The following is a 22,191-nucleotide window of genomic DNA, read 5'->3' on the forward strand; positions in this document are numbered from 1 at the left end:
GGGTCAGTGAGGGAGGGAGGGAGGGATAGCGGCGAGTCCGGTGGGTGAGGGATTGGCGGTGGGTCAGTGAGGGAGGGATAGCGGCGAGTCCGGTGGGTGAGGGATTGGCGGTGGGTCAGTGAGGGAGGGATAGCGGCGAGTCCGGTGGGTGAGGGATTGGCGGTGGGTGAGGGATTGGCGGTGGGTCAGTGAGGGAGGGAGGGATAGCGGCGAGTCCGGTGGGTGAGGGATTGGCGGTGGGTCAGTGAGGGAGGGATTGGCGGTGGGTCAGTGAGGGAGGGAGTGAGGGATAGCGGTAAGTCCGGTGGGTGAGGGATTGAGGGATAGCGGTGAGGAAGGAAGGCGGTGATGAGCGCCGGCTGCTCTCCGGAGGCCCACAGTCCCGGGCCTGGGTGGCGGGAGCAGGCGGAGCGGAGCTTCGTGCTCAGTGTACAGCGGTCGTTCTTCGCCATGAGCCGCCTGGACACCCTGCCGATGGCGGTGAGTGAACTGCGCCTCGCTCGCACTTGGGTTGACTTGTGGACACTCAGTGGGTTTATAGTTCCAGGTAGAGCTCCCCCAAAACCCCAGCTGCCTCTTCCATTCCCAATTTCGTGTTGTTGCTGTTACTAAATATCCACTTGTGGCATGGTACTTTGTAACTGGTTGTTTAATAGATGGTGTTGCATTATGGCCCCTGTTACTTATGAATGAAATGCTCAAGTGCTTTCAGACTTCAACTTTTAATTTTATTTTAATTTTTTTAGGAGCTTGAAGAAAGGTTGAGGAACAGCAAAGATTTCAGTTTATTGCAACAAATTTTGCAGCAGGTATACATTACTGGATTTTAATTATGTTAAGTGTAATTTGGGATGGGAGGTTATTGAGACAATTTAATCTATTCATCCTCACTTTTAGCTAAGTGTAAATCCATATAATTGTCCAATGTAGTTCAAATGTAATTGGAACAGAATCAATGCAGCCTCAAGGTGCATTGGTGGAGGACTATTAAAAATTGGAGAAAAACGTTTTCCTGCAGAATGGGATTGGGGACTGGGGAGTGCAAGGTAAGCAGCACAGCTCTGTCATAAAGATTTTTTCAAGTTTATTCATTGAAATTGCTGTGTAGAAACTCTGAATTGTCGCAAACGTTTTCCTTCTCACAGATGACTACTGAATCACAGGAGAAAGCTGTCAGGAAGAGGACTTTTAACAACCTGAATGCCCTGGATGAAATAGAGGGGAAGGCATGAGCATCTCCTCAGCTCCCCGACGTCCCAGTCCTTGTGTGCAGTCAGGAGGCGGGTATGGTCAACCTCTCTGGAATCAGTAGAGTGTGACTTGATACTGAAAAGGTGCCTGTTGGTGGAGTATAAGTGTGGTGTGAGGACTCTGGGATCCATCAGCAGCAACATGAGGATTTGGCCTCCAAGTATGCTCAGCACCAGCATCGCACAGGTGATGTTGGAGCTGTGAGAACCAATACAGCAGTTGGGGATATGGCATTGATGGAAGCTCAGACCTCTCCTCCTGATGCTTTAGGTGACAGACTGGAGGATGTGATAAGTTGTGGCTTCATGACTTGCGGGATCTGACTGTTGCCATCTTTCCACCCATCAGAATGATGGCTGGGGGCAAATCAAGACCACAGTGGAGGACAAGAGATGCGGTCCAAATGTATGCTGCTGCCACCTCTCGAGGCGGCAGTGACAGGCATGTTACCCTCTGTACACAACAGGCCGCACAAGACAACTGTGGATCTTCATTCTAGGATGCAGGCTGGAGCAGCCCTGGTCCAGGAGCACGCGACCATTACAGACAGGTCTACGACTCATCGGCCTGGCATCTTGCCACCTCTGGTTCCGAGTTTACTGGGAGACCATGTAGAGTAGCAGCTGGACGAAGTGCCTTGAGGGAGTAGGGTGAATTTAAATCTTGTCTCTACTACCCCTCTGTCTCCTCCTTTGGTGTGAAGGGGAAAGTTGCCTGCCTAGCTGGAACATTGTCGCAGTCATGTCCTGCTGTTACTGCTAATTACAAGTTTCTTGTTTCAAAGAGTTAAATGTTTGTTTAAGTTTTTTAAGAGTTTGCAAATGTTGCATAAAATTTCTAAAGTTTCCATTGTCTGAACTCTGCTTTCCAACGGTTTGTAAAGTTTATAATTGTTGATTAAAGGTATTTTCTTGTAAATAGTTCAAATTTCTAAAGAGTTCAACATTCCCATAAAACGCTTGTAATTTAAATATATTTCTCGGGGTTTATTTATGCAAAATTCTTTAAATTTTCTCAGTATAGCTTAACTTTTTCAGTCAACATTTGTATTTATTTGTAATAGTTTGTATTTGAAGTTATAAAACACTTCTGCATTAAAACACTTTCAGATTTGAGAGCTGTGCCGGACTCCGTTTGATTGCAATGAATGCGGCTAATTGTACCTCTGTCTCCTCCACTTAGTTCTGTGGGGCGTGAAAGGGCGTCATCAGCCAAGGTAGTGGGGTTAATCCTCGTCACAAATTATCCATCCTTTCACTGGGCGCCCATCTCTGAGGATGCTTATGATAAACATTTTCTATGTTTCTATAACCACATTGCGCATAATATTATGACAGGCACCCATGATAGGTCACATGCAATATGTGCAACTGGGCATCACAGACCATCAGCGTGTTGAGGATGTGGAAGCTGTTGCTGTTCGTGTAGCTTTGCCGGTTCTGAAAGGGAGCCTTGAGTTCCACTTGTGTTCCGTCAATCGCTCCCAGCGCTCTTGGGAAGTCTGAAAACCTGTCGAAGCTCAGTGTCCTCTGCCTTTGCTCCACTGCAGGCATTCCAAATTTAATAAACACCCCAGCCCTACAGAACAAAGCATCAATCACTTGCCAAATGCAGGCCCCACTGTCACTGGATAAACTGGCACAGGTGTGCTGTGGCTGCCTGGAAGGAGCCAGACTTGTAGAAGTTGAGGGCTGTGGTCCCCTTCGTTTCTACAATTAAGACCGTGGCCGAATTAGGGCTTTAAATTATCTCTGAGCAAGTTGCACAATTGGACGATGGCCTTTTAAAGTAAATTACAGTAAATTGTAGCCATTGCACAGATCCTTAGACATCTGGAATGTTAGTCAAGGGCTTGCCTGTTCTTCACTGGGTATCTTAATAGGGTGCTGTCTTCACCTGTAGTGCTTCATTCTTCAGGCCTCCTGTCTATGGTTCTCTTCTTTCTGTTCTTCCTCCATAATAATGATATAAAGTAGGGATAACCCCAGAAAAGGACCAATTATTTTTCCAAAATTGAGTACTAAATGGCTTTTTACAGCGACAACGGATGATGTCGGCAGTGCTTCCTGGGTCAGCTGATTGCATCTGCTTCAGGTGACTACAAATGCCCGAAAATCTGATCCGAGCCAGTGCAATTGCAGAATACTCGTATTTGAAAGTTGGGGGCGTTAAAGACAGGAGCTTTGGATGTATTGCACACATAACTCGCTTGCACCCTAAATTCCGCAATCTATTAGGGCCTGGAATTGATTTGCGTCCCGATTATAAGAAAATAAGAAATAGGAGCAGGAGTAGGCCATTTCGCCCCTCGAGCCTGCTCCACCATTCAATAAGATCATGGTAATGCCCCCTTTTGGAAAAAAAAACAAACTAAAAAAAATCCTAACTAACTCGCTTACACTGGCGCAAATTAAATGTGCAGAATGGTGGTTTTTAAGATGCTCCAGAAAAACCGGAGCAACTCCTGGCCAAATTTGGGCCCATGGCATGTCCCCAAGTGCTCACACTAATTGATTCCAAATTTTGATGTCAATACAATCCCCACCACTTAAAAAGTCCACGTTTGAAACGGGTATTCACTATTATCAACCAAAAAGGGATATCCATTTGCATTATTGTCAATTTCAAAGTTGTTAGTTTATAGCGTCATAAATGCTCCATTTATTTTGGACCGAAACAGCTGTACTGAAAAACTCTTCAAATTAAGAGGCTTTTCCACAAATAGTATTGCAAAATTATCAGCAAAATGCTTTACACTAATTGCAAATTCTAGGCTTTATAGATTTCTACAATTCCTCATCAGTAACTTAATAAATGTTGGCAGAGATTTGAGTTGCACAGACACCGAGGTATCCCCTGCTGTGTGCGTTGCAGCTACGCGCATTTCAAGCATAGAGTCTGCCTGTCTGTATTTGCGGATTAAAATCAATCTTCCCCTTCCCCTACCTGATGCCGCTACTTCAGCAATCCAAAGTCTGTTGCACTTCGCGTACAGGATTTCTGATCAACAAAAACCACTGCCCACAGCATGCAGGAAAGTCTCTCTGGCTCCGGAGCAACAGGTAAAGGCAGAATCGGGGAAAAACAGTGCTAGCAGGAACTGGTATGGGGAAATCAGAGAACCGTGCAGTCACACTGATGTGAGTGAAAGGCTAATTGGGGACATGCAGACCATACCCCATTATACCAACCATCTCCGCCAGAAACATTCGCTGCACCTCCGAATGTTTGTGGCGGAGGTGCGGCGAATTAGGGTACGGGGCCCAGAAGAGCCCAGGGCAGCACGGGCCAGCCCACACTGCGATATTTGTGCGCACTAGGTCGGTGCAGCAGAGCAGGTCTCCAGTCGTCCTGGTTAACCTTTGCTACTGGATAAAGGCCTAGCTCTGTCAAGCCCGTGTGGTGGCTGATGTGCAACGGTCACCACACGTTAAAAAAATCAATGCACAGGCATCTTCCACTCCCTCAATTGGAGTTTAGGACTGGAACATCGGGTCCTTCATTTAAACATCTGTGAGCTCAAGTGGAAGCAAGTCTTCCTCGTTTGAGAGACTGCCTATGATGATATCAACCATCCATATAGCAAGTAAATCTTGTGCCCACAAACGTGGCCGCTATAAGCGGTAGATACTGTATTTAAAGTTTCCTGGGAAGTTCAATGACAAGCATATTTTTCAAGGCTTCCAACCCTGTAAGGATTCCTCTGCCTGATGGGAAACTTGGGTCATTAAAAATAACTGAAAAATAACCATTCAGATTCTCTGAAAATATGGAATCACATGCTCAGTGGGCAGTTACTCTGGGCCCAAATTTGGCCAGAAGTTGCTCCGGTTTTTTTGGAGCAACTTGATTTTTCTGGACTATCTTAAAAATCCCCATTCTGCACATTTAATTTGCGCCAGTGTAAGTGAGTTAGGATTTTTTTTTAGTTTAGTTTTTTTTTCAAAGGGGGGCGTTATCAGCCACCTATGCCTGTTTTGGCCATTTACACCAGTATGGACAGCTAATAGTTGCTCCAAACTAACTTAGGCCAGCGTATGTGGCCGCACAGAAAACCCTTGCGGAGAGTTAAGAAATCAGCGCAGGTAGCCAGAGATTGGGGGAGGGAAGCAAGGAGGACCTTGCAAAGCACTAAAAACTTTCACAACAACATTCAAGAAGCATAAAAACCATCAATAATACATATATAATAAAACTTAAGTCCTACCTCGGCCCGGGAAGTCAGTGGGAGAACGCACTGATTGCAGCACGCACCGGCAAGCCCTTCAGCCAGGGCTAGGGGTGGGGGGGGGCGGGAGGCCCTTCGGCCAGGGCTAGGGACGGCAAACATTGGGTTCGGTTCACAGCAAACGAGGAGGGCGAGGAGCTACTGCGCATGTGCGTAGCTTCCGGTACTGTTTTCGGCGCTGTAGCTCCGCCCCCCCCCACTCCACGAGAAGCGCCGCGCCAGGACCCAGGACACACAGCAGAACAGCCAGAATCGTTAGTAAGTTTTTTGGCGCTGTTTTGAACGCACAAAGGCGGTGCATCCCGGGAGAGTGCGACGGAAAAAGGGATTGGGGAAATTTGGGAGTGTACTGATATTTGGTGTCTGCATTTACACGACAGAAACTAATCAACAATAACATAAAATGGCCATATATAAAATAATAACCAATACCACGGTCTGTCTTGAAGACTTCCTTACACAGAATTGTGAGGCTGTAGGATTCTCAACATTCAGGATTAGATTGAATAGGTGAACGAAGGGACATTCGAACAGGGTGGGTACATTTGGAGCGTAAACACCGACATTGACTGGCCGAATGACCTGTTTCAGTGTTGTAACTTTTATGTATGCATTTCTACGAAGACTAAAATCCACGATTGAAATGCACACATAATTGAAGATTCTTGATTGTGGTCTTATATTTACTCAAGTATCTGTTCACACTTTTTAAAATTATATTTAATTGAGGAAATCCAGAGGATCAAATGACAACCCAAACAAACAAAAACACAATTAATTTACTTCAATTATGTTACTCAACTTCTTGCTGTACAATGAGTGATGTGCCAGGTGTGTGCGGTACAGTACAATGTGTTACAGGTTCATTTCTGTCTGTCTGCATTGAACATCATTTATAAAAATGGTAGTGCAATTGATTTGTAAGAACTATAACTTATCTGCATGTCTTAATTATTTTGTTAGACAGTTCTTCATCCTCTTTGCAATAAATATCCTCCTTCGGTGAAGTACAGAAGACGGTTTCTAGCTGAGCTAATTAAAAAGGTACATTTTTCCTAACTATACTTGACTGGTTGAAGAATTACTTGTCAGGAAATAATAGTTGAACTTACAAGAGATGACATTTGATTATTTTATTTTTCAGTTCCAAACCTACAACAAGTGTTGTAAATAGAATATCATGGGGAACCACAAGATATAATAAATATCGCCCCTTTTGAGGTGATTGTAATTGAGGTGACTTTATAACCCATGCATTATCCATTAGGCTGCTTTTGTGAAGATATTGATGTACATCATGGCTGGCCATTTCACTCTCCTGATTTCACTTGGTACACATGTAGGATATTATTCATCTGATTTTTCTGAGAAATCATGTTTACCAAAATAAAATCTTTCTCAATGCAGCACGAAATCACAAGCACCGAGCCACTAGATGATTTGTATGATGCACTGGGTGCAGTACTAGGATCAGAAGAATCAAAGATGTGTCACAAAAATTATTTTCTGGTAAGTGGTACAATTCATTCATTTATTTTGTACAAAATCGAAGCATTTGAAAGTAGAAATGTAAAAAGCTGATCGTGCGGCACCCCGGCTCCATGGTGGTCCAGGTAGAAATCATAGAAATTCACAGCACGGGAGGAGGCCATTTCGGCCCATCATGTCCGCACCAGCCGCCAAGAGGCTATCCAGCCTAATCTCACTTTCCAGCTCTCGGTCCGTAGCCCTGTAGGTTACAGCACTTCAAGTGCACATCCAAGCACTTTTTAAATGTGGTGAGGGTTTCTGCCTCTACCACCCTTTCAGGCAGTGAGTTCCAGACCCCCACCCTAACCCTAACCCTAAATGCCCCCTGATTGTTGACCCCTCTGCTAAGGGAAATAGGCTCTTTCTATCCACTATATATAGGCCCTTCATAATTTTATACACCTCAACAAGCCCTCAGCCTCCTCTGTTCCAAGGAAAACAAATCCAGCCTATCCAATCTTTCCTCATAGCTAAGATTCTCCACTACCGGCAACACCCTCGTAAATCTCCTCTGTACCCTCTCCAGTGCACTCACGTGCTGCCTGTAATGCAGTGACCAGAACTGCAACGAGTGTTTTATACAGTTCAAGCATAACCCACCTGCTCTTATATTCTATGCCTCGGCCAACAAAGGCAAGTATTCCATATGCCTTCTTAGCCACCTTACCCACCTGGCCTGCTCCCTTCAGGGATCTGTGGACATGCACTCCCAGGTCCCTTTGTTCCTCTGCACTTCTCAGTGTCCGACCATTTAATGTTTATAGCTCCCCCCAAATGCATTACCTCACACTTCTCTGGATTAAATTCCATTTGCTACTGTTCTGCCGACCTGACCAGTTGATTGATATCTTCCTGCAGTCCTGGTGGTATCTGACCCATTCAATTTATTCCCATTCTGTGTCATGTTTGCAAATAAAGAAAACTATGAAAGACTGATATGAGTTGTAATGTACCCACCCAAGGGAGGGGAACTGCCAGTGGCTTCCAGCCCTGAAGCCGTGCCTTCTGGATCACAAGCTTTTCCTGAGGCCCCATTCATTGCCCCCCAACGACAGCAACAGCACTTGGGGTGCACTGCTGCACAGCTTGGTGCCACCATGGGGAGGTCCGGGCTCAGGGGCAGTTGGAAAGGGAAGGGCGGGAGTAAGAAAGGGGGGGGAGGGGGGCAGTGAGTCCCAAGGGTGGTAGAGTACACGGTCGAGGACAGTTTTGTTGTAGTCAAGTGTTCATTGTTCATTTTAAATAATTGAAGTTTGATTTTTAAAAGTTTATTTCAAGTTGTTAAAGTTTTGTTAAAGGGTGGTGAACTCTCTACCCCAGAGGGCCGTGGAAGCCTACCCACCGAGCATACTCAAGGCAAGAGACCGACAGATTCCTGGACTCCGGGGTAATCAAGGGACATGGGGAACAGGCGGGAAAGTGGAGCCGAGGTCGAAGATCAGCCATGAATGGCGGAGCAGCCCTGAGGGGCCACATATCCCACTCCTGCTCTGAACTCCCACGCTCCTATGCGTATGTTGCATGTTATTGATAAACATGAGAATCTGCAACGCTTCACAGTGACCTTTGGAAAAAGATCTACAGTACTGCAACTAGTTGTGGTCAGAAGATCGAGGAACATAAGAACAGGAGGGGGCCATTTAGCCCCTCGAACCTGTTCCTCTATTCAATGAGATCATGGCTGACCTGCGACCTAACTCCATATACCCACATTTGCCCCCCTAATCCCTTAATACCCCTGGTTAACAGCAAAATATCAATCGCAAATATAAAATTAACAATTGATAGCAACATAGGTCCTGGTGTCAGGTTTTATATAAATATCTCTTATCAAACGCTGTAATCTCTGAGGGTAAATTGCTTCTCAAGATAAGCTGTGTCTTTTGGTGGATAGCAGTCGTACTCCAATGATCTCCAGTCAGGTAGCCAGGAAATCATTTCCGGCAAGGGCCAATGTAATTTGTGCTTGTTGTGTTGGCCTGGAAACAGGATGCGTTGCAATGGTGAGTTGTGATGTTACAGAACCCTCTGCTGTCTCCGCTGTTACTGGTCCAACGATGATGAGATGTCCCTTTCAAGCAACCACTGTATTGATATTGAAGCAATTATTTGAAGCTGATTATGAGCAGAAGCAACAATTACATCAGGAAGGGACCCAATTCAGAAAGAAATCGTTTCCCTTGAGTTACAGTGGTAGGTACCTTTTAATTTGCAGAGCCTGAAGCGTGGGCCCTTCCCTTTAAGAGAGCTAAACTCCCGCGCTAAAGAGCCGGGCTTGGAGGGTTCCGAGAGATGCCTGGGGGGGGAAACCTAAAAAAAAAACGTTGCCCACGCCACCACAACACAAATCGCAAACAACCCCCCCCCCCCCAAAAAAAATCCCCTTCCTTACGAGTCCATTACTTACTTCTCCGCTGTCGGTATCATTGCACCACTTGATTTCCCAGACATTCACTGCAGGGGGTGCTTCGTGGCGTACGGATCGAGCAATAGTCAAAACTTGCGCTCGTGTCGCAACCAAGGGTATTGCACACCGGTGCAGCTCTTCCGGGCAGGGCTGCTCCATGCTGCCGCAAAACCGGACCCGAGGATCGCTGCGGGGCGCTGGAGGCTGACCGCCTGGCCAGAACATCTCACCGCTGCCATTGTCGCCGCTCCGGGGTGAAAAATGGAGCACAGAAGAGCCGGAAATCCGCCAAACTCCAGTAAGGATGGCCAAAGGTCATCCTCCACCTTCACTGCAGTTGTGATCAAACACGTCACTCTTGCGGATAGTACGACTAATTCTTCATTTGTTACTGGGTCTGGCTGATGATTTGGTGGTACCAGGGTCCCTGGATCAACGAGTGCAGCACACTGTTGGGTGAGAAATTGCACCATTGCCATTCCTCCCTCTAGCTTAAGGTAACCTTGCTGGGCCATTACGCATATTACCTGGGCAATTAGCTTCTTCTCCTGATTGCTGCTCTTGTCTCGAAGTACTGGTTTTATTGCAGCCGCAATCTGAACCGCCTTCCTCTCCAAGTGTGCTGAGACCGATAGGATGAATTGCGGCCAGAATTCTGAAACAGCAAAGGATCTCAGTCTGGGTCTTCACAGCAAGATTATCAGTAGACTCCAGTGAAACACAAATCTGCTGGTGGAGCTTGTTAAGCAGATTGTCCATTTGTGGTTTTAGCCGGAGACACTTTACCTCTGTCACTACATCCATCTCATGCAGAAATGCACAGTTTGTACCACTTTGCTGTATTTTGTCCACCCCTGGGTTTCTGTGTTGTCAGGCTTTTCATTGTGAGGGCAGGTTACATAACCCCTCAGTTGTGATGTGTCCCTGGGTCATGTGCCCATATAAGTCCTGCCAGCTCTTTATGGTAGTTTAAGGCGGGTGTAGGGAGTTAAGGTTCAGACCTGAGATACAGACCATACGGACAAAGCAACATTCGCAACCCTTGGCAGCCATATTGGATTGAGCAGCTGTTTGTTCCTAATAAAGAACCACTGCACCACAGAAACTCAAAAGTATTTGTGACAAAAGAAGTAGAAATGGGAATGTAGGGCAGATATTTCTAGCAGAATTGCCTCAAATTGGGATCTTCATATGTCAGGGATTGAAGCTGCTTAATGTCATCAGGAAGTTGTCGTGACATCAGAGTGGTCCATTGTGACATCAGGGCATGGATGGATATCTTATACCTGGTTTGGCCATCCATTTGCTATGTACACCTTTGACATAACTGTTTGGTTGCCCTACCAATCTCTTCAGCTGTGATTGGCAGCTCATAAATGTATGAGAAATAGAATACTTCTTCCCTATCGGGTGTAACTTGTGATGGGGATGGCAATCTGGACACAGCATCAGCATTACTGTGATTAGCCAATCATCTGTACTTAATGTCATACATATATGCTGACAAAATCAAAGCCCATCTCTGCATTCGGGCTGCAGTTAAGGTTGGAACTGGGGATTTTGGATGGAGGATTGCTGTCAGGGACTGATGGTCAGTAAATATGGTAAACTTATAATCAAACGGGTATTTGGGAAACTTCTGGACTCCAAAAATCAATTTCAAAGTTTCCTTTTCGATCTGCGCATAATTCCGCTCACTGGTAGTGAGAGTGTGTGAAGCAAAAGCAATTGGGCTCTCCTCCCCACTATGTAGTACATGAGAGATCGCTGCCCAACTCCATATGGAGAGGCGTCACACACTAGCTTGATGATCTTCGTTAGATACGCCATAGCGAACTAACATGGTACTCTCTACCAACTGGCTTTTACACTCCTTGAATGCTGTGTCACATTCCTCTGACCACTTCCAAGGGACATGTTTTTTCAACAGCTCATTCAGTAACACTGCAGCCAAGCTTCGGAGGAACTTTCCGTAATAATTCAAAATGATCGAAGTTCAATGACATTCTTGGGAGTGGGTGCATTTCTGATTGCATCCAGCTTTCCCTTAGTTGGATGTAAACCATCTTTGTCTACTCTGTTCCCTAAGTACTCCACTGAGTTTTGAAACATCTAACACTTGTGAGTAGTCACACGTACTCTATGCTTCTCTAGCTATTTGAGCACCTAATTGAACACTTCATCATGGATTTGCTTGTTTGGTGCTGAAATGAGTATGTCATCTAAATAACATCTTGAACCAAACTTTGCAAGGGATTGATCACCCCCTGGAATATGTCGGGGGCGAAAGACACTCCAAATGGTAGCCTATTGAATTGATAGAGGTCTTGGTGAATATTGAAAGTCAAGCATGACTTGGACTCTTCATCTAACTCAAATTGTAGGTAGGCATTTGTTAGATCTAACTTTGAAAAGATCTGGCCACCTGTCAGCGTTGTGAATAAATCTTCCACGTTTGACAATTTATTGGGTAGATTACACTGTAGAACCTGGTTTAGGGTTACCTTATAATCACCGCACAACCTTTCCTTACCATCTGACTTGGGTACAACAATAATGGGTGTAGCCCAATGACTCCGATCTACCTTCGAGATAATGCTCTCAGTTTCTAGTCTTTTGAGTTCTTGCTCAACTTTCTCCTCGAGTGCTTATGGTACGGGACGTGGCTTGTAGTAAAGTGGTCTTTGCGTCCTTCTGCACTCTGACACTTGCCTTGACGTCTTGGATCAGATTGCCTGTTTCGCGGAGCACCTTCGGATACTGCTTAATGACGTCATCTTTCGAAACAAATTTCACTTCCACGTGAAAAATCTCATTCCAATCCAGCTTCAGTGATCCCAACACATCCTACTGCAGAGATTAGCTCTCCTGAGTAGCCTCGCAGCCCTACCTTCAATTTCTCCAGTTGAACATCACCCAACTTGTTGCGATATAGTGATTCCAATACTGCAATCACTGATGCATCAGTGTCGATTTCCATGGTATCCTGCTTCCTGCGACGTCTACTTGGATGATGATGGCTTGTGAATCGCTGTTCGATACCTTTGTGCTCCTGATGACATGAATCTCCAGAAACTCCTTGTCCTGCTGCGACTCTTCAAAGGTATGTAGTGTCTGGCACTTTCTACTTCTAGCATTGCCAGTTGGTTTACTCTTCACTCGGCACACCTTCGCAAGATGCCCAGTTTTCTTGCAGTAGTAACACTCTGCCTTCACGTATTGACAGCCTTGAGTGATGTGTTGTCCCAGGCACAGATAGCACGACTGCAATGTACTGTTACGTTGGCCAGTTGCTGAGGCCTTGGTGCCCAACTTGCATTGACTTTTAGCCTGCAGCCGATTCACCTTGGTTGTCTGTCGACCGGAAATGGCGCGAAATTCTCGGGAGTATCGGTCGGCCGTATCCATCAACATAGCTGTCTGACAAGCTAAATCAAAAGTCAAGTTAGGGGGTTGTCAATAATTTACTTCCGATACGTTCATTTTTCAACCCACAAATAAAGCTGTCATGCAAAGCCCTGTCCTGGAAGTTTCCGAAATAACAGTGAATGGACAGTTTTTTAAAGCTACAATGTACTCACTGATACCCTCGTCATTTAATTGATCCCATGTTCCAAAACGATAACTTTCAGCAATTTCCAGGGGCTCAGGACTGTAGTGCTGTAGAACCTCCGTCAGTGGCGTGTCCTTCGGCTTGGTGGGAACAAGCAAATTTTTCAGGGCTTCATACACCTAGGCACCTGCTTTGGTCAAAAAAAATAGTCTGTTTCATTTCTAAAACCGCCTGGCTCCGGTTTACATCATCGGGGACTTTGACGATACTGTTCGTGGTGAAAAACATTTCTAGCTGCTCCACATATGCTCCAAAAGTCTCTTAGTCGTGATCGAACTCACCCAAGCGCCCTAATATTTCCATAGGCGCGGCCATCTGGACTCTGGCAATGTCAACAGTTCAGTCATGTGTGCTCAAAATTTACCTCGGATTTTTAAGTTTTTCTGCAAAATGAAGACCCTCTAACAGTCCTTCCGTCAGTTGGCAGGATTATCCTCCAACAAAAATGTCAGCTCGGGAATCCACAATTGCATCCTCGTCGCCAATTCTGTGATATATTGAGACACAGCATATATAGAGAACTGCACAACCTGGCTTCCGGTAAAAACTGCCTTGCACATAGGTTTATTATTATATACATCATTAGTCCACCAGGTGGCTTTATTAAAAAGACCATAGGAACAGGAGTAAGCCATTCAGTCGCTATGGCCTGCTTTGCCATTCAAGTACATATCCAAGGACTTTTTAAATGCGATGAGGGTTTCTGCCTTTACCACCCTTTCAGGCAGTGAGTTCTAGAGCCCCACCACCCTCTGGGTGGAAAAAAAAGTTCTCCTCAAATCCCCTCTAATCCTTCTACAAATTACTTTAAATCTATGTCCCTGGTTATTGACTTCTGTGCTAAGGAAAATAGGTCCTTCCTAACCACTCTATCTAGGCCCCTCATAATTTTATACACCTCAATTAAATCTCCCCTCAACCTCCTCTGTTCCAAAGAATACACCCCAGCCTATCTAAACTTACCTCCTCATAGCTAAACTTCTCCAGTCCTAGCAACATCCTTGTAAATCTCCTCTGTACCCTCTCCAGTGCAGTCACATCTTTCCTGTAATGTCGTGACCAGAACTGTACGCAGTACACTAGCTGTGGCCTGACTAGTGTTTCATACAGTCCAAGCGTAACCTCCCTGCTCTTTTATTCTATGCCTTGACTAATGCAGGAAAATATCCTATATGCTTTTTTAACCACCTTATCCTGCTACCTTCAGAGATCTGTGGACATGCACTCCAAGGACCCTCTGTTCTTCTACACTTCAGTGGCCTACCATTTATTGTGCATTTCCTTGCTTTGTTAGCCCTTCCCAAATGCATTGCCTCACACTTCTCTGGATTGAATTCCATTTGCCACCACTTGACCAGTCCATTGATATCTTCTGAGGACTGAGAGAAATTTAGAATTCAGCAGAGGAGGACTAAGGGTTTAATTAGGAGGGGGAAAAGAGAGTATGAGAGTAAGCTTGCAGGGAACATAAAAACTGACTGCAAAAGCTTCTATAGATATGTGACGAGAAAAAGATTAGTGAAGACAAATGTAGGTCCCTTGCAGTCAGAATCAGGTGAATTCATAATGGGGAACAAGGAAATGGCAGACCAATTGAACAAATACTTTGGTTCTGTCTTCACTAATAACTTCCCGAAAATACTAGGGGACTGAGGGTCTAGCGAGAAGGAGGAACTGAGGGAAATCTTTATTAGTTAGGAAATGGTGTTAGGGAAATTGATGGGATTGAAGGCCAATAAATCCCCAGGGCCTGATAGTCTGCATCCCAGAGTACTTAAGGAAGTGACCCTAGAAATACTAGATGCATTGGTGGTCATTTTCCAACATTCCATGCAGTTCCTATGGATTGGAGGGTAACCCCACAAGATGGGAGAGAGAAAACGGGGAATTATAGACCGGTTAGCTTGACATCGGTAGTGGGGAAAATGCTGAAATCAATTATTAAAGATGTAATCGCAGCGCATTTGGAAAGCAGTGACAGGATCGGTCCAAGTCAGCATGGATTTATGAAAGGGAAATTATGCTTGACAAATCTTCTAGAATTTTTTGAGGATGTAACTAGTAGAGTGGATATGGGAGAACCAGTGGATGTGTGGTATTTGGACTTTCAAAAGGCTTTTGACAAGGTCCCACACAAGAGATTAGTGTGAAAAATTAAGCCACATGGTATTGGGAGTAATGTATTGACGTGGATAGAGAACTGGTTGGCAGACAGGAAGCAGAGAGTCGGGATAAACGGGTCCTTTTCAGAATGGCAGGCAATGACTTGTGGGGTACCGCAAGGTTCAGTGCTGGGACCCCAGCTATTTACAATATATATTAATGATTAAGACGAAGGAATTGAATGCAATATCTCCCAAGTTTGCAGATGACACTAAGCTGGGTGGCAGTGTGAGCTCTGAGGAGGTTGCTAAGAGGCTGCAGGGTGACTTGGACAGGTTAGGTGAGTGGGTAAATGCATGGCAGATGCAGTATAATGTGGATAAATGTGAGGTTATGCACTTTGGTGGCAAAAACAGGAAGGCAGTTTATTATCTGAATGGTGACAGATTAGTAAAAGGGGAGATGCAACGAGACCTGAGTGTCATGGTACATCAGTCATTGAAAGTTGGCATGCAGGTACAGCAGGCAGTAAAGAAAGCAAATGGCATGTTGGCCTTCATAGCAAGGGGATTTGCGTATAGGAGCAGGGAGGTCTTACTGCAGTTGTAAAGGGCCTTGGTGAGACCACGCCTTGAGTATTGTGTGCAGTTTTGATCTCTAAATCTGAGGAAGGACGTTCTTGCTATTGAGCGAGTGCAGCGAAGGTTCACCAGACTGATTCCCGGGATGGCAGGCCTGACATATGATGAAAGACTGGATCGAATAGACTTATATTCACTGGAATTTAGAAGAATCTCATGGAAGCATATAAAATTCTGACGGGATTGGACAGGTTAGATGAAGGAAGAATGTTCCCGATGTTGGGGAAGTCCAGAACCAGGGGTCACAATAAGGATTAGGTGCAAGCCATCTAGGACCGAGATGAGGAGAAACAGAGAATTGTGAACCAGTGGAATTCTCTACCACAGAAAGTTGTTAAGTCCAGTTTGTTGGGTATATTCAAAAGGGAGTTAGATGTGGCCCTTACGGCTAAAGGGATCAGGGGGTATGGAGAGAAGGCAGGAGTGGGGTACTGAAGTTGCATGATCAGCCATGATCATATTGAATAGTGGTACAGGCTCGAAGGGCCGTATAGCCTGCTCCTGCACCTATTTTCTATGTTTCCTACAGTCTACAGCTTTCTTACTCATTATCAACCACTCAGCCAATTTTTGTATCATCTGCAAATGTCTTAATCGTGACCCCTAAATTGAAGTCTAAATCAGGGGAGACCTTATTGAGATGTATAAAATTATGAGGGGCCTAGATAGAGTGGATAGGAAGTGTCTATTTCCCTTAGCGGAGGAGTCATAAACCAGGGGGCATAGATTTAAAGTATTGGTAGGAGGTTTAGAGGGGATTTGAGGGGAAATGTGTTCACCCAGAGGTTGGTGGGAGTCTGGAACTCACTGCCTGAAAGGGTGGTAGAGGCAGAAACCCTCGCCACATTTAAAAAGTACTTAAATGGGCACTTGAAGTGCCGTAACCGACAAGGCTATGGACCAAGAGCCGAAGGTGGGAATAGGCTGGATAGCTCTTTGTCGGCCGGCGCGGACATGGTAGGAGGAAATGGCCTCCTTTCATGCTGTTAATTTCTAGGATTTTATTATCATTGATGTATACCACAAAAAGCAAGGGACCTAGTTCTGAGCCCTGCGGCACCCTACTGGAACCAGTCACAAAAACACATGTCGACCATTAACCTTTGCTTCCTGCCACTGAGCCAGTTTTGGATCCAACTTGCCACTTTCCCTTGGATCCAAAGTTTTTCTTTTTTGACCAGCCTGCCATGGGGACCTTGTCAAAAGCCTTGCTAAAACCCATGTAGACTACATCAAATGCGTTACCCTCATCGACCATCCTCTCCCGAAAATTCAGTCAAGTTAGTCAAGCACAACCTTCCCTAAACAAATCCACGGTGACTGTCCTTGATTGTTAGATTTTTTTTCGGTACAGGTATTAAGGGATATGGAACAAAGGCGGGTAGATGGAGTTGAGATGCAGATCAGTCATGATCTAATTGAATGGCAGAGCAGGCTTGAGGGGCTGAATGGTCTACTCTCGTTCCTAGAATTTTAAAGGGATAATTAATAGAGGCATTCATAGTTATGAAGGGTTTTGATAAAGTAAATAAGGAGAAATTGTTTCCACTGATGAGAAGGTCTTTAACCAGATGTCAGAGATTTAAGGTCATTGTCAAAAAATCCAGAGAGTAGATGAGAAAAATTATTTTGACAATGTTGTTATGATCTGGAATGCACTGCTTGAAAGGGCGGTGGAAGTAGATTCAATAGTAACTTTCATCTGGGAATTGGGCCCAATGGCCGCCTTCAGTGCTCTATGATTCGATGCATGTTCTATGGATCAAAGGGAGATTAGTTCATATTTGAAACTTTAAAAAAGTATTTAGTACTAACTGGGCACTAATAGAAATTAAAACCAGGATAAATATAAAGACGATATACAGAGAAAAAATAAAAATTAAGATTTGTCAGGCTCAGATGAACTGAGAGAAAATAATCAAAAACCATAATGGGTTAGTGTTAGGCACATTAGTAGTAAGGGAATAATTAAGGACGAGATGCAAAGTGATGAAAGAAGCAAGAGCAGATATACTTATGAAGTACTTTAGATTTTACAGAGGTGATGTAGAACTGTTAGGGTAGGATACTTTTCAAATACATCGAATTTACAACACAGGAAGAGGCCACTTGGCCCAACAGGTCCATGCCGGTGTTTATGCCCCACATGAGCCTCCTCCCATCGTAGTTCATCTCACTCCATCAGCATATCCTTCTATTATTTTCGCCCTCATGTACTTATCTAGCTTCCCCTTAACTGCATCGATGCTATTCACTTCAACCATTCCCTGTGGTAGCACGTTCCACATTCTAACCACTCTCTGGGTAAAGAAGTTTCTCCTGAATTCCTTACTGGATTTATTACCGACTATCTTATATTTATGACCCTAGTTTTGGAATCCCCCACAAGTGGGAAATGTCTTCTCTACTTCTACCCTATCAAACCTCTTCATAATTTTAAAGACCTCTATTAGATCACCCTCAGCCTTCTCTACTCTAGAGAAAAGAGCCCCAGCTTGTCCAGTCTATCCTGATAGTTATAACCTCTCAGTTTTAGTATCATCCTTGTAAATCTTTTTTGCACCTTTTCCAGTATCTCTATATCCATTTTGTAATATGGAGGCCAGAACTGTACACAGTACTCCAAGTGTGGTCTAACCAAGGATCAATATAAGTTTAACATGACTGCTCTGTTTTCCCACACTTCTCCCCTAGAAATGAACCCCCGTGGTTTGTTAGCTTTTATTATGCCCTTGTTAACCTATGTCGGTACGTTAATGATTTTTGTATCTGTGCTCCTCTACCACATTTAGATTCTTACTTTTCAAGGAGTATATGGCCTCCTTATTCTTCCTACCAAAATGCACCACCTCACACTTATCTATGTTGAAATTCATTTATCATTTACAGGCCCATTCTGCAAGTTTATTAATATCTTGTCATTTATTAGTCTTCCTCAGTATTAAGTTCAACCTCCAATTTTTTCTTATCTGCAAATTTTCTATTCCCTTGTCCAAATCGTTCATGTAAATGGTGAACAACAGTGGTCCCAGCACTGCGAAATATCATTTCTCACCTTATGCCGGTCTGAGTAATTAACTTATGGCAAGGATATTAAGTGTTACACAACCAAGGTGGGTAGATTGAGTTAAGTTAAAGATCAGCCATAATCTAACTGAAAGTTGGAAGAGGCGCGAGGGGCTGAATGGCCCACTTCTGTTCCTGTGTTCCCTTTTAAAATATAGGAATAACATTAGCTGTCTGCCAGTCCTCTGGTCCTATTCCCTTTTCTAATGAATTTTTATATACTAGTGCCTCTGCTACCTCTTCCCTAGCTTCTGTTAGTATCCGTAGATACAATCTATCCAGACCATGGATTTGATCCTCAAGTTTCACTAATTTATCAATTATCTCTCTCCTTTCTATCTTAAATATCTTGATATCTTAGTTGATTTCTTTCGATGTTGTGTCCACCCTGTTAGTATCTCTGGTAAATACTGAGGCGAAGTAGTTATTCAATATCTCTGCCATTTCAATAGCGTACCACACAGTAGGCTCATGACAAAGGTGAGGGTATGTGGAGTCTGGGGGGTTAAATAGCTGAATGGATAGGCTAAAAAATAGAAAGCAGAGATTGGGGGTAAAGTGTAGTTATTCAGATTGGTGGGAGGTAGAAAGTGGTGGTCCACAAGGATCAGTGCATGGACTATTGTTATTTATAATTTATTTTTATGATTTGGACTCAATATCAAAATTTGCAGATGATAGATGTATAGCTAACACAGTTGAAGAATGCAACATAATACAATAAGACATTACAAAACTTGCAGACTGGGCAGTTAAGTGGCAAATACACTTTAACATAGATAAATGTGAGGTGATGCACTTTGGCAGGAAAAACAGAAACATCACCAAAACTTTGAAAAACAGAAACTGAATGGGGTAGAAGAGCAAAGGGAGCTAGGGATACAGGTGAACAGATCATTAAAAGCAGCATCACAGGTCAGCAAAGCAATTAAACATGGTAACAAAGTACTGGGATTTATTTTTAGGGGTATAGAATTCAAAAGTAGTTATGTGAAACTTGTAGAGGACTCTGGTCAGGTTGCTAGAGCACTGCACAGTTCTGGTCCAGATACTATAAAAAGGACTTGGAATCACTGGAGAAAGTGCAGAAAAGATTGACAAGGAGATTACAGATATCGGGAAAGATTGAGCAGGTTTTGGAAAGAGAGGGCTTAGAGGTGACCTGATAGAGATCTTTAAAATTCAGGATGTGTTGAACAGGATAGATGTAGAGAAAATGTTTCCACTCGTGGGAGACTCTAAAATGCAGAGCCATAAATACATAAATAGTTACAAATAAATCCCATCGGGAAATAAGGGGAAATTTATTTACTCAGATAATGGTTAGAACATGGAACTTGCTACCACAGGAAGTGGTTGAGGCAAATAGTTTAGATGCTTTCAAAATGAAACTAGACAAGTACATGAGAGAAATAGCAATAGTAAGATTTGCTGACAGGCTGAGATGAGGTCGATTGAATGGGAGGAAACGCGTGTGGATAAACGCCAGTTGGGCTTGTTTCTGTACCGTATATTCGATGTAATCTTATACATCCATTAGTGGCCCTATTCCCATCCTGATTTTTCTTTTATTATATGTCTGTAGAACACTTCACAATTTTTAAGTTAATTTAATTTCATAGTTCCTCTTTGTCTTCCTAATTGTTATTTTTACTTTTTTCTAACCTCTTCGTATTCCCTTTTGTCATCGTGTCCTTTATTGTCTATGATGTTCTTATGATATGCCTTTCTCCTTGGTTTCAATTTTGTCCCACTCCAGGGACTTGAGCACAAAATAAATCTCGGCAGACACTGCAGTGCAGTGCTAAGGGAACATTGCTCTGTCGGCACGTCTTTTGGATGAGACGATAAACTGAGGCCCCGCCTGCTCTCTCAGGTGGACGTAAAAAATCCCATGGCACTATTTTGAAGAAGAGCGGGGAGTTATCCCCGGTATCCTGGCCAATATTTTTCCCTCAATCAACATAACCAAAAAAACCAGATTATCTGGTCATTATCACATTGCTGTTTGCGGGAGCTTGCTTGTGCGCAAATTGGCTGCTGCGTTTCCCGCATTACAACAATGACTACACACCAAAAGTACTTCATTGGCTGTAAAGTGCTTTGAGACGTCCGGTGGTCATGAAAGGCACTATATAAATCCAAGTCTTTTTATCTTTTTATTCATCCATGCTGTTTCATTATTAACTAATTTGTTCTTTTTAACAGAATATATTTTTCCTCTGGTCACCTTTTAAAATATTTCCCACTGCTGTTCTATCTCTTTGTCAATATTTTTTACCAATTCATCTTCTCTAGTTCCTTTCTCAACTGCTCAAGATGAGCTTTTTTCCAATCTATGGTCTTTGTCTTGCATATGTCTCGCTCAGTGATTATGTTAAAACTTATTATGTCATGATTGCTATTGCCTAGATGTTCCTCCATGCTTCTCTTATTTGCTCTGGTTCATTTTACATTACTAGATCGAGCAGTGATTCCTCTCTTGGGCTTCTTACGTCTTGTATATGCTATAAAAACTCCATTCACTTTTCCCCATTTCACTACCTATTCGAGCCAGTTTATTTGGGACTTGTTGAAATAACCTTGATTATTATTCTTTGTCTTTTACTCATTTCATAGATTGCCTTACATATTTCTCTCTCCACTTCCCTGCCACTATTAGATGGTCTGTAGTATACTACTATTAGTGCGATCGATCCCTTCTTATCCTTTGTCTTATCTTGTTCTTGTCTCAATCTATATGAATTCAATTCTATCTTAATGGTAGTCCCTTTATTCTACTGCCATTATTTTATTTCTAATTAGTACAGCTACCTTCTTCCTTCCCTAATATAGAATCATACATTGCAAAAGATGGCTATTCAGCCCATTGTGCCTATACTGACTCTTTGTCCCAATTCGTCCCATTGCCCTGCAAATCTCACCCCTGCAAATATTTATCCAATTTCCTTTTGAAGCTTACTATTGAATTCGCTTCCACCACCCTATCAGGTAATGCATTCCAGATCATCAAACTCACTGCATAATTTTTTTCCTCATGTCGTCTCTGGTTCTTTTGTCAGTTACCTTAAAACTGTGTCCTCTGGTTACCGACCCTTCTGCCACTGGAAACAGTAAGATCAGGGTAGTGGGACATTAGATAGCTCCAAGAGCCAGCACAGGCACGATGGACCGAATGTCCTCCTGTGTTGCATGATTCTAAGAGGAGACATGGTGTTTCATAGGGGGGCTGTATTGGGGTGACACTTTCTGACTGCACACATAAATAATCTGAATTACGGAATGAGGGAACAATATTGAAATTTGTTGATATCAAATTGGATGATGTGATAAATTAGAACAGTGGGTGCAA

General features: G+C 43.7%; 1 protein-coding gene across 1 annotated transcript in view; it reads left to right on the forward strand.

The window, feature by feature from the left end:
• The first annotated feature begins 281 nt into the window (after positions 1-281).
• Positions 282-22,191, forward strand: part of eef2kmt (eukaryotic elongation factor 2 lysine methyltransferase) — a 45,310-nt gene continuing 23,400 nt past the window's right edge. The window contains exons 1-4 of the mRNA XM_070900884.1: positions 282-480; positions 747-809; positions 6,443-6,523; positions 6,887-6,988. Coding sequence (XP_070756985.1) covers positions 349-480; positions 747-809; positions 6,443-6,523; positions 6,887-6,988 — 378 coding nt within the window. The 5' untranslated portion in view covers positions 282-348. The remainder of the gene's footprint in view (positions 481-746; positions 810-6,442; positions 6,524-6,886; positions 6,989-22,191) is intronic.

Source organism: Pristiophorus japonicus, chromosome 15, assembly GCF_044704955.1.
Source record: "Pristiophorus japonicus isolate sPriJap1 chromosome 15, sPriJap1.hap1, whole genome shotgun sequence".
In the NCBI taxonomy this organism is placed as follows: Eukaryota; Metazoa; Chordata; class Chondrichthyes; family Pristiophoridae; genus Pristiophorus; species Pristiophorus japonicus.